At 44.8% G+C, this 12,675-nt stretch overlaps 1 protein-coding gene across 1 annotated transcript in view; it reads left to right on the top strand.

Moving 5' to 3' along the window:
- The first annotated feature begins 5,657 nt into the window (after positions 1-5,657).
- The window catches only part of LOC135391806 (uncharacterized), a 28,992-nt gene continuing 21,974 nt past the window's right edge, over positions 5,658-12,675 (top strand). Inside the window, exon 1 of the mRNA XM_064622275.1 lies at positions 5,658-5,849. Within this exon, the coding sequence (XP_064478345.1) occupies positions 5,754-5,849 (96 nt within the window). The 5' untranslated portion in view covers positions 5,658-5,753. The remainder of the gene's footprint in view (positions 5,850-12,675) is intronic.

Raw genomic sequence — 12,675 nt, 5'->3', positions numbered from 1 at the left:
ACCTGGTTTGGTATCCGGACGCCGACTGTGCTGTCAGGTTGTTTACTCTGGGTTTTCCTGAGACGGGCCTTAAGGGGCAGTTGCCTGTGAAGTCCACACAGGAGGCACCGTCCCCCAGCAACGGTCATGACGTTGCCCGCCTCAGCCAGGCCCGTATTTCACACGGGAAGTGCGAATTTACTGAGAAAATTCCTTTGCAAGAGAGCGCGCAGCGGCGACCACCCCGCCCGGCGTCTCTTCGCTTCTCGTGAAGTCAAGTGGCAAAGCCTTTTTCATTGGCCACCGCGAATCATAGATCTGCAAGCGAGAGCGACTAGTCGAGAGCTTTCTTGCATCCAGGGTTACCCGCTACACACGCAGGTTTCCTGAGAATGTGTGTCCCAGAGTTCGTAATCCTAATTTCTGGTTCTCCCGACATATGTGTTCTCAGGTCTTTCGGTGTTCCTATAAGGGTACAAGAAACAAATAGATGGCGCCGTCGGTGACAGAATTCGAACCGAAGTCACATGAGCAACGTGGAAGGCGAGTATGTTAGCCACCTAAAGCGGAGTAAGAACCAACGCTAGTACAACACAAACGGGCGTGACGCAAGAAGATTTATGCAGGGGACCTCGTGGACATAAGCAACAGCGAACCGTCCAGCTGGTGAAGAACCACGGACGACTGCGGGAGTTCTGTTGGCAGTGTACAAAGCTGCAAAGATACCTAACATATGTAGGGAACATTCGAAATTCTGTCCTGAGGCAACTCCCTTCCTATTCGAAGTTATTTGCTTGTCGAATCTATCACGAATTATTGAAGCATTTCTTTGGCAAAGACATTCTTTTACCGTATAACTTTTCTTTTTGACTTCATACTTTACTGCATGTAAACGAAAGTGACGAAAGTATTAGTCCTCAACCTCAATTCTGCAGAAATACACTCCCTTTTTAAACTTCACTTTCAAAACTTGAAAAGTTCATTTTTGATGGTCTTGTGCGCATTCCAACAATGGGTGGTGATTGGACGGATGAGTATCGTTCCTTTATGCCTGCTCTATTGTAATGACCAAATCTTGCCTTTTCAACATACGCAGTGGATCAATACGTTAACGTTTCACTTCTATGGTGTAAGGTCCCTTATGAAAATGATTTTCTAGTTTCTATACAGGACCTGTAGAGAATCTATCTATCGTGTCTAGTGTCAATCTTGTGCATAGGAAATAGATAGAAGCTGTATAGGGTTTTTAACTGGTAAACTCTATACAGTTTCTTTACAGGATTCAGACTCTAGAATGTATACATTTTCTATACAGTCTCTATAGAGGTAATACTACCTCCCCCGAAATATCTTATTTACGGACGTGTGTTACTTGTTTTTTGCTGTACATTTGAAGAACAACTAATACATGTGATATGTGCATGTACGAACATGGATACAAATGCTAATAGCAATATTGTGACTTATCACTTCAGGCAACGTGAACATTTACCGTTTAGTACTTTTTAATGTTGCACGAACTGCTGCTTCTACACTGTCAGGGGAAAAGGTATAAAAAGCGTATGTATAAAACAGGTAAACCAGGGCGGAAGTACCATTTTTGTACCTATTTCAACTGTCTATACCCTCGTTTAAACCAAGTGTAACTCACTGAGAGCAGTAGCTAATCGTATAGTACGGAGCTGGTTCCATGCATGTGCAACGTGCAGCACCACATTAATTTGGTGTGGAGATTGTGATAGTCTAGTTCGAGTAATTTGAATAAGAAACACAGTCATGCAGTAATATATTAAGAAGTTGGAGGAAATGTTTTAGTGACTGCTATTCGCTACCGAAATAACAATCTATGCGTGCTCTCCTCGGGTGGTGACCGAAATAAACCGTCCAAAATAAATCGTGCCGAAATAAACCGTGTTAATATAAATCCTAGTAATACTCCCACGGTTTTCAAAATCCCGCTACCGGCGAGAAAACCATCGCCAGCTATCCCGACACCGAGTGCCGGTCGCCCATAGCCACAGGAGCGGTGGTGGCCCGCACCCTGCGCCGACAGGAAAACGCAGCCGGCAAGTCGGCAATAAGAATGGTTTTCTAGTTTCTATACAGGACCTATAGGTAATCTATCTATCGCAGTGTCAATCTTGTGCATAAGAAATAGATAAAAGCTGTATAGGGTTTTTAACTGGTAAACTCTATATACATTCTATACAGGATTCAGGAACTAGAATGTATACATTTTCTATACAGTCTGTATAGAGCTAATACTAGGCGCCGAAAGGTCTTATTTACACGCCTGTTTTACTTGTTTTTTGCTGTACATTTGAAGAACAACTAATACACGTGATTTGTGCATGTATGGACATAGATACAAATGCTCATAGCAATATTGTGACTTATCACTTGAGGCAACGTGAACATTTACCGTTTAGTACTTTTTAATGTTGCACTAGACGAACTGCTGCTTCTACACTCTCAGAGGAAAAGGTATAAAAAGCGTATGTATAAAAAAGGTAAACCAGGGCGGAAGTACCATTTTTGTACCTATTTCGACTGTCTATACCATCGTTTAAACCAAGTGTAACTCACTGAGAGCAGTAGCTAATCGTATAGTACGGGGCTGGCTCCATGCATGCGCAACGTGCAGCACCACATTAATTTGGTGTGGAGATTGTGCTGGGTTAGTTCGAGTAATTTGAGTAATAAACACAGTCCTTAATGCAGTAATATATTAACCAGTTGGACGAAATATTTTTAGTGACTGTTATTCGCTACCGAAATAACAATCTATGCGTGCTCTCCTCACCCGTGTGGTTGCATCTCGAGCTGGGACGGCTCCATATGTGGCCTAGCCATTTCGTTACGTGTTCTACCAGTATCTGCCTCTGCAAACACGACACAGGCAAGCGCGACAGCGTTATTATCTTGCTCTGCAAAGACGAGTCTCGCAGGCTCGATCGGAACGCTTATAGGCCCGTGTCTCTATTGAATACGGACTATAAGATTATTTCTAACGCGCTATTGCAACGAATTTCTCCTGTTTTGGGCCTTGTTATTCCTCCTTGGCAGGCCTGCGCTGTCCCCGGACGGTCCCTCCAGCTCCACGCTTCTGCGTTGCGTGATGCCCTTTATTGGGCTCATAGTCGCATCCAACCTGCAGTTTTGGCCTCTTTTGACCAAGAGAAGGCTTTCGACAGGGTGCACCACGGGTACATGTACCAGGTCCTGCACGCTTTTGGTTTCCCTGTTCCGGTTATTGACTGGGTCAGAACTCTGTACGCCGGAGCTTCAGCTACGATTGGGCTAAATGGGGCTCTGTCTGACCGTTTTCCAATAAAGTCCGGTGTGCGGCAAGGTTGCCCTTTGTCTCCTGCTCTCTACGCCATGGTCTTTAGTCCACTTTTGGAGTCTCTTGCAACTTTCCTCCCTTCACGTATGCTCAAACTACCTGGCTCTACAGCTCTTCCGCTTTTTGCGTACGTGGATGACCTATCTCTAATACTTAGAGATGAAGCTTCTGTTGCCGCTGTCCTAGGTGTTCTAGATGCCTATGGCAACGTATCAAATGCGCGCATTAATCGGGCGAAGAGTGTTTTGCTCTTCCTTAATGCTACCCCTTCGTGCCCTGCGCCCTTTGGCATTCCTGTTAAAGACGATGTTCGCATACTAGGATATAACTTTAATAGTTGCGGACTGTCGCCGTCCTCATGGCTGAGGGTGCACCAGCGCAGTGTCCCCGTTCTTGCTGATCTCAGAGGTTTGGTGCTCCCTATCACGTGTCGAGCCCGTCTTGCCGCCTCATGGTTTTTCAGTAAGTACTGGTACCATGGCAGTGTCGTTATTCCCCCTCGTCAGATCTTGGTAGCTGCTACTCGCACAGCTTTCCGTTTCATCTGGGGTGGCAGCGTGGAATGGGTGTCACGCGCCCGCATGTGCTTGCAGCGGGAGTTAGGTGGCCTATGGGTTCCACATGTGAAGACCAAGTGTCTCGCCCTTGGTCTTAAAGGTATTTTTGATGCGCTCATGGAGCCGTGCCACCCTGCCCATGATCTGTTACAGTTCCTCCTGGGTCCTGATGTCAGGTTTTTTTCGGCTTTTTCGCTGAGTAGGCCTCGGTCTGAGTTTGTCGCACCCCACCTCAGGGAGTATGCCTCCTCCATGCGGCGCCTGCGCGAGTCCTACCCAGGTGAACGCATTTCTACCTGGACTGTGAAGCGACTGTACAAATCTCTCTTAGAGCTTCTTGCCATGCCTCCGCCGGCTGTGGGCCTTGGTGTGCCCCGGCAGGTTGCTTGGCGTCTTGTCACCGCGGGCTGGTTCGACGCACGTCGGGCTAGCCTGCAATGGCGCTTGGCACACGGCGTTTTACCGCTTGGGGACCGTCTGGCTCGGTACGGAGTCACCACTCCTTTCTGTCCATTCTGTGCTTGTCACGAAACTGCGGAACACGCGTTTCATCAGTGCCTTGTGCCCGATACTCTATGGCACAAAGTTGAAGTCCTGTTCGGTGTGTCACACATTCGGTGGGCTGTCATTCAAACGCTCTTTCAGCCTCCCGTCCCGCATCGCGATAGGAAACAGTTCCTCCTTCTGGCAGTTGAGATTAACTACCAGGTGTGGATTTCTCGCTGCATTGCAGCACAGGGTGGCCGCATCCGTAGTGTAGCAGAAGTGCTAAATCTTGTTCGAGCAAGGGTTCGTCGCGCTCTTCGTAGAGAGAGAGCTGTTCTGGGAGCTGTGCACTTTGCAAGACGGTGGCAGACATCTTCGGTCCTCTTTGAAGATGATAGAGGTACGTATGTGCTTCACTTTTAGGTGGCCAAGTACAGTGTGCCGTTGTCACGTTCGCAGCTTTCCGCGAGTCTTCGTTCGTTGCATGGTGACGTCCAGCACACATATTAATCTAGAGATCATATTGCTCTAGAGTTGGCATCTACGTAGCCTTAGTTTAGTCCGTGTGAAACGTTAGAGGGAGCCAGTCTGTGTGGCTGGTCTTCCGCTCCGATGCCAATACAGGCAAGTGTTTGGTTTGTTTTTCTCTCCTTTTCTTTTCTATTTTTTCGGTTTGGAGCGGAATGGCACGCAGTGGGTGGGATGTGGCGGTAAAATAAATGGAATGTTCCTGGTTTTTGAAATACAAAAGAAGATTATCGAGCTACTGCCATCGGCTAGGCGGCACAAACAATGCGTAGTCAACCAGTTGTCGAAGCTGTATCGAAAATGAAACGAGATTCTATTCATATTGTATACGACTTGTAATATGCTCTCCAATTGCTACCTAATATTGTTTCTAGTTTCTATAAAATATCGTTTCCAGCTTCTATTCAAATTTGCTATCCAGTTTGTATCTGTTTCTATCACCAATTATTGAAAGGAACCACATTGAAGCCAGATCAATGCTGTATACACTCTCTATTCAGGATTAATGCTCTCATTCTATGTTCTTGTTTACAAACTCTATACAATCTAGAAAACTTTTTTCATAAGGGCGTATTACTTCACGAAAGAGACTTATTGCATCTGCGTTGGTTGGGAAGCGAAATGTCGGCGGTCGCCAGTGGACAGGTTTCTCAAATGTCTAATAACAATGCTTTAACATGGCAAACATCTGTTAGGAGCGAATGCTCAACCCTGATAACTCTATTGTATTGTATTGTACACATCTGGTATCACAAGGAGCCTAAAGATACACACGCTCATAGGAAGATTGTTCGTGTTCATGTTCAGTGCTGTATAGCCTGAGTAGCTCTTGCGCCTTCAACAACCAAACCACCATCATGTTCTATGGGAGCATGCTCGGAGCATTGTTCTTGCAAACCCTTGTATTCTGTGTAATTTTATGCGATGGAAGTAACCAGGACTCCAGACAAAAGGTAAAGTGGGTATTGGTATCCTTGCACTGTTGTACTTTGAATTTTCACAGTCGTTTATACCCTTGACGCGCAGGCACGTTTGAACTCCTTTCCATTACGAGTCTTTTATAGGTACTTTGGACACCTTTGCGAAAGGAGTTCGTGTCAATGACACACGGCAAGAGCGAATTCTATCCGGTGTTTCGTTTGAAAAAATATACCCAAAGATATCGCGCTAGATATTTCCGTTATAATCAGCCTACAGATACGACACAGCAACAGTAAACATAACAATACGACCAATGAATTCGAAATAAGTGCCTCAACTGCAATATCTGCACGCAGACTTCAAGGACTTGAAAACTGATAGCACCGTCTAGCCATCGTTCGAGAGTATTGTCATCGCATTGCCCTTGGTTGGAGCTACGCCAGACGCCTGCAAAGATGAAGAGGACATATCTCCGATCTCAGCTTCCCAAAGGGACCGTTTCGCACAACGAGGTCTTCTTTGCCGTGTGTCACGTGACGCAACACCTTTCTGTTATGTGTCCCTTTCTGTAAAGGAGTTCCAAACGCGCCCGTGTGTCAGTGGTATTAGTCGAACAAATGGGCAGAAACGGAGGTAGTTATTAGGGTGACAGTTGTCGGCAACGGGAGCACACATTGCGCACCTGAAGCGCATTCAGCTGATATGCAAAAAAAAAAAAAAAAAAAAAAAAGAAAACGCTGTTCTAGAGGCGGCGCACGTACTTCACAATATTAATGGCCTATATGGAAGCCACTTACCTCTGCTTAACCAGCTGGGTCATACCAGGCAAAATCACCCAAACGTCGTGCTCGACCACCCTCAGTTTTGTTTCCAAAAATTATCATGGACTCCTTGTTGCAAATAAATATATTTTCCTGAGTTTTACTGGACAATGTTGAACCGTCGTTGATTTAGGTGGGGTCAAAGTACGTCAGAATCGCGAAAACCATGCTACGAAAAAAGTTATTTACTGAGAAGGGTTTTCCGTCTAGGTGGACTTTAGTGGCACAGAATGAAAGAGCGTGGCCGTAACATTCTGCCAATATCAAGTTCTTCTCTCGTATTTGATTTTCGGCCAGCGAAACAGGGCTGCTTTTTGGCGATATTTCTTACAACTTTGCGCCTTGCTGATGGCACTTCTTGCACAAGCTGGAAGGGGAAAATCAATTCAGCGTGTACTGGACCTTCCATACTTCAAAATCACATGTTTTGAAGGCCGACCACACAATACTTTTTGCCCCATTTAATCCCAAATGCCGTACTTTTGGTAAGGTTGGCCGTTCTCGACGTTGTTTTTGAAAATGCAGCGGTCGGCCGAGAACAATCCAAATAGATGCAGATTACAGATAAATATATATATTAAAACGTATTAAAAATTGAGAAGGTACTTTTTGATAAGGGCCAGAAATTATTTTTTATGTCCCACATGGTTACGCGAGGGCTGCACAAGACGGCTCCCTTTGAGGCGCGCGAACAGGTCGCGTGCCTAGTTTTCACAAGCCGCGTCCTGCGGCCTTTGCCAGCCCTTTTGTTTGTAAACTGTGTAGTTTTTATTGTTATCAGTGCATTGGCAAGTATTGTTAGTAGGCGTTTCTCAGAGGCTTTCATTCGCGGCGTTTTAAAGTGGTAGTCATACGGAACGACAGCGATGCTTTCATACTCACAAGGAACATTATGAGCAAATCATACTATCCCTTCAAATGCGCGTTTCTTATGATTAATCGCAACGCAGGTCACGTTGTGAGCAGATGGCTTTTGCTGCATTGTAGCGTCCAAAAACGCGCTCGTACATCCACGCAACCGTTCCTGTTCATTTTTTGTCTCGGGCACGTACACAGATGCATATGTTCCCACATCTGGGGCCCCTCAGGGATCCAACCTAGGTCCCCTGCTTTGTAATATCTTTGTGAATGACATGCCATCCTGCCTCAAACATTCTACTCTACTTCAGTATGCGGATGATTTCAAATTAATAAAAGTGATCTCTTCGGTTTCCGACTGCTTACAGCTACAGGCAGATGTATCCAATATACTGTCATGGTGCAGTGCTAACGGTCTCAAAATTAACAGCGCAAAGACGAGGGTTGTCTCGTTCACACGCAATACAAATATCTCTGTTTCGATACTTCTCCGACATCGAAATATGTCGTGTTGACAGTATCCGAGATTTAGGAGTTATTTTTGATGCCAAGCTGCTATTCCATGAACATGTCACAGCGGTTCGTTCTTCCGCTCTTCGCACGCTGGGCCTCCTGTCATATACATGCAAGGAGTTTCAGACTCCTGCTGTCTTCGTTAAACTTTACAAGTCATATGTTCTTCCCAGGCTTGAATATGCCTCTGTTGCTTGGAACGCACTTTCAGGTACTGATACAAAGCGTCTCGTGGCTGTACAAAAACGAGCGCTCCATATCATACACAATGGCTTTTTACGAAAAAAGTTATTGTATGACTATGACACACTATTGCAATACTTTCACCTTCACCCACTGGCCACACGTCGCTCTATCGCCGACGCCCTATTTCTGTACAAATGTGTCCATGACCGTGTTGATTCGCCACTCCTGCTGAGCCTCCTAAACTTTTGTATTCCTCGCGCGGCTTTTCGTAATCCACCAGTCTTCTACGTTAAACGCTTCTGCCCCAGCGATCCAATTACACGATGCCAGATTCTTCTGAACTCGCTTCCCCCCCCCCCCCCATGTGATATTTTCCACGCCTCCAGGGCATCCCCTAAAAGCGCTACGTTATTTCTTTCCTTCATCAGTGACTTTTCAACCGTCATATTCTTTCCTTTGTTTTGTACAGTATATCGTCTCATTCCATCTTATAACTTACGTGCTGCGCGTAATCTATGTATTATAGTTTTGTTGCTGATTTTTAATTGCGTGTACTGCGTGGTATACTTCTCTGTAAATATGTAAGTACGTATGCCTGTTATGTTAGTAATGTACCTCTGTTAGTATCCCGCTGTATATGTATTATATATATGTCTGTACATAATTATTTGTGCGTTTATGTCTGTATTGTATCGACTGTGAGTTATGTGTATTGTGTGCGCCAACACCATGGCCTTAGCGGCCGTTCTTGGGCACTAATAAAAATTATTATTATTATTGTTTAACACATGGCCCTGAAATCGGCTTGGGAGGGCTCATCCGCGGCTCAGCTGATTACTTTATGATCGTCTTTCTCACATGTGATGCATGCCGGGTAACCAAAAAGGTTGTTATTGCTCCAACTTTCTTGCTGAAGTCGTTGTGTTGAACAATGGCCGAAGTAGGAACGTCAGCAAATGCGCGCGTGCAAAATGTAGGACTGCGTTATGAAAGTGGGTGGCACGCACGAAAACTTCAGTCGGAGCAGCGTTCCATACCTATCTTTTCGCCGTACAGAGGAAATTGCAGTGGTCACTTTTAATGAGATACCCTACCAATGGTCGCCTTTGCTTTTTAACGTTTGAAAAGAAAATATGAAATAGTAATGAAACCGTTGTGCATTCATTTATGCGTGTATCGTATCTTTTTGCTCTTACTTCAAACTGTTACAATCGCGAAAATAAAATATGCAGATTGCCTGAACTGCAAATAAACTGTTTTTATCATTCCAGCCTGCTTGGGCCATCAGCAGCTGCGAGCTGTTCGATGTGGATGGATTAGCAAGCACCACATGAACGTCTCAGGCGAGCGCGCTATAGTGGCATAGATGTGACTTAGCTGTATATAATGTCTGTTCTGGCCCTCCATAATGGATAGGAAAACTTCAGCACACGGAAAAACGTTATTCGCCGAACCAGGCCTCGCGACCCAGCCGTGCGCCGTTCAGCGTAACTATGTGTAGAGTGGGTGGGATATAAAATTATTTTCTCGCCTTGATCAAAAAGTACTTTCTCAAGGTTTTTATATGCTTGAGTATAGATATTGATCTGTCATCTTCATCTATTTGTATTGACCTCGGCCGAACGCTTTGTTTTCAAAAATGACGTTGAAAACGGTAAACTTTACCAAAAAGTACGGCATATGGGATTAAATTAGGCAAAAAGTATTGTGTGGTCGGCCTTCAAAACATGTGATTTTAAAGTATGGAAGGTCCAGAACACGCTGAATTTATTTGTTCCTTCCAACTTGCGCGAAAAGTGCCCTTAGCAAGGCGCAAAGGTGTAAGAAATAGCGCCAACAAGCAGCCCTGTTTCGCTGGCCGAAAGTGAAACACGAGAGCAGAACTTGATATTGGCAGAATTCTAGGGATACGCTCTTTCATTCTATGCCACTAACGTCTACCTAGACACAAAGCCCTTCTCAGTAGGTAACTTTTTTCGTAGCATGGTTTTAGCGATTCTGACGAGCTTTGACCGCGCCTAAATCGACAACGCTTCAACATTGTCCAGTAAATCTGGGAAAAATATCTTTATTTGCAATAAGGAGTCCATGATAATTTTTAGAAACAAAGCTGAGGGCAGTCGAGCACGACCTTTGGGTGATTTGGCCTGTAATGATCCAGCTGCGTTTCATTGCAGGAGCTCACGCTCCCTCCACTTGTTAGAGTTGGTTGGTGTATTTGTGACCCTTATGAAAAAAAGTTTTCCAGATTCTATAGAGTTTGTAAACAAGAACATAGAATGAGAGCATTAATCCTGAATAGGGAGTGTGTACAGCATTTATCTGGCTTCATTGTGGTTCCTTTCAATAATTGGTGATAGAAACAGATACAAACTGGATAGCAAATTTGAATAGAAGCCGGGAGCGATATTTTATAGAAACAATATTAGGTAGGAATTGGAGAGCATATTACAAGTCGTATACAATATGAATAGAATCTCGTTTCATTTTCGACAGAGCTTCGACAACTGGTTGACTATGCATCGTTTGCCGATGGCAGTAGCTCGATAACCTTCTTTTGTATTTCAAAAGGCAGGAACTTTCCATTTATTTTACCGCCACATCCCACCCACTGCGTGCCATCCCACTCCAAACCGAAGAAATACGTAAAACAAACAGAAGCAAGAGGGAAACACTTGCACACCCACAAGCCTGTGACGTGTTTGCAGAGGAACACATACTGGTAGAACACGTAACGAAATGGCTAGGCCAGCCCCCCACAGCTCTGGCAAAATCTGCATCAAAATGCGTGTTACTGCGCACGAAGCAATCCGTGCCTCTCTATTGGTCGAACGCCACAAGCGTGTCCGGATTGGTTGCCACAATTTGAAAACGGCACTTCGCGCTTCCTCGCCTGCGTGCTGCGTTCTCCTTCGGCGGTTTAATTTGAAATCTGAACGGTGGGCGCCGCGTTGGCGGTGTCTTTCGTTGGGAGGCAAGTGCGTTCGCCGATCGCCGTTTTTTCCGTGTATTATGGTGCCTTTGATCGTGTTGTACTGTTTCTCGCCACAAGCATCGGTCTACGAAGAGCCAATCGGATTTCAAACTGAAGTGTTGTCGTGAATTCTGGCTCGATGAACATGTTCGAGCGCCGTCAGATCTGCATAGCGGTGACAAGAAAATACGATTCATGAAGCAGCATTTTATGTTTGACGTGTAGCAGGCAAGGACATGATGATCAAGCGATTGTGCGCAAGTATGTGACAGTTGTTCGTTGCTGGGAATAAGCTGTGTCGATATGCGTATTTTGCAAGTTTGAACTTTGTTCCAGTGTGCTAAGAAGCGCTACGCAATGGACTCTCAGTGGTACGCTAAAAGTCAATGGTACGCTCAGTGCATGTATATGTGTCAACCTGCCGATTGTGTCAGTATAAATAAATTTGTTCATTACGACACTTTTCACAGTTGTTTGGGAATCACGGAATAACTTTACGACGTGCATGAAAGCTAGTAGACTTAGGGGTGAGGGGTAGCCGGTACAGGCCAGAACCGGTCGGGCTGCGAGCCGGACGGAAAGACTTCTGATTGGAGGATTGAGGAAGCAATCGCTGCACTCTCATTGGTCGTGTGCCCAGTGTTGTGTGAATTTAGCTATACTATGGGCTCTATGGGGAGTTGTGGAGAGCTGGCTAGGCCACATGTGGAGCCGTCTTAGCTTGAGATGCAGCCACACGGGTGAGGAGAGCATGCATAGATTGTTATTTCGGTAGCGAATAACAGTCACTAAAAATATTTCCTCCAACTGGTTAATATATTACTGCATTAAGGACTGTGTTTATTACTCAAATTACTCGAACTAACCCAGCACAATCTCCACAACAAATTAATGTGGTGCTGCACGTTGCGCATGCATGGGGCCAGCCTCGTGCTACACGATTAGGTACTGCGATCAGTGAGTTACACTTGGTTTAAACGGTGGTATAGACAGTTGAAATAGGTACAAAAATTGTACTTCCGCCCTGGTTTACCTTTTTTATACATACGCTTTTTATACCTTTTCCTCTGACAGTGTAGAAGCAGCAGTTCAAGTGCAACTTTAAAAGTACTAAACGGTAAATGTTCACGTTGCCTGAGGTGATAAGTCACAATATTGCTGTGAGCATTTGTATCCATGTTCATACATGCACATATCACACGTATTAGTTGTTCTTCAAATGTACAGCAAAAAAACAAGTAACACATGTCCGTAAATAAGATCTTTCGGGGCAGCTAATATTGGCTCTATAGAGACTGCATAGAAAATGTATACATTCTCGAGTCTGAATCCTGTATAGAAACTGTATAGAGTTTACCAGTTAAAAACCCTATACAGCTTCTATCTATTTCCTATGCACAAGATTGACACTAGACACGACAGATAGATTCTCTATAGGTCATGTATAGAAACTAGAAAATCATTTTCATAAGGTTGATCCGAGCATTGGAAATGCTAGATCAGAAA

This window comes from Ornithodoros turicata, chromosome 4 (assembly GCF_037126465.1).
Source record: "Ornithodoros turicata isolate Travis chromosome 4, ASM3712646v1, whole genome shotgun sequence".
Lineage (NCBI taxonomy): Eukaryota > Metazoa > Arthropoda > Arachnida > Ixodida > Argasidae > Ornithodoros > Ornithodoros turicata.
The sequence above is the reverse complement of the archived record's forward strand: the minus strand, read 5'-3'. Positions and strand labels throughout refer to the sequence as shown.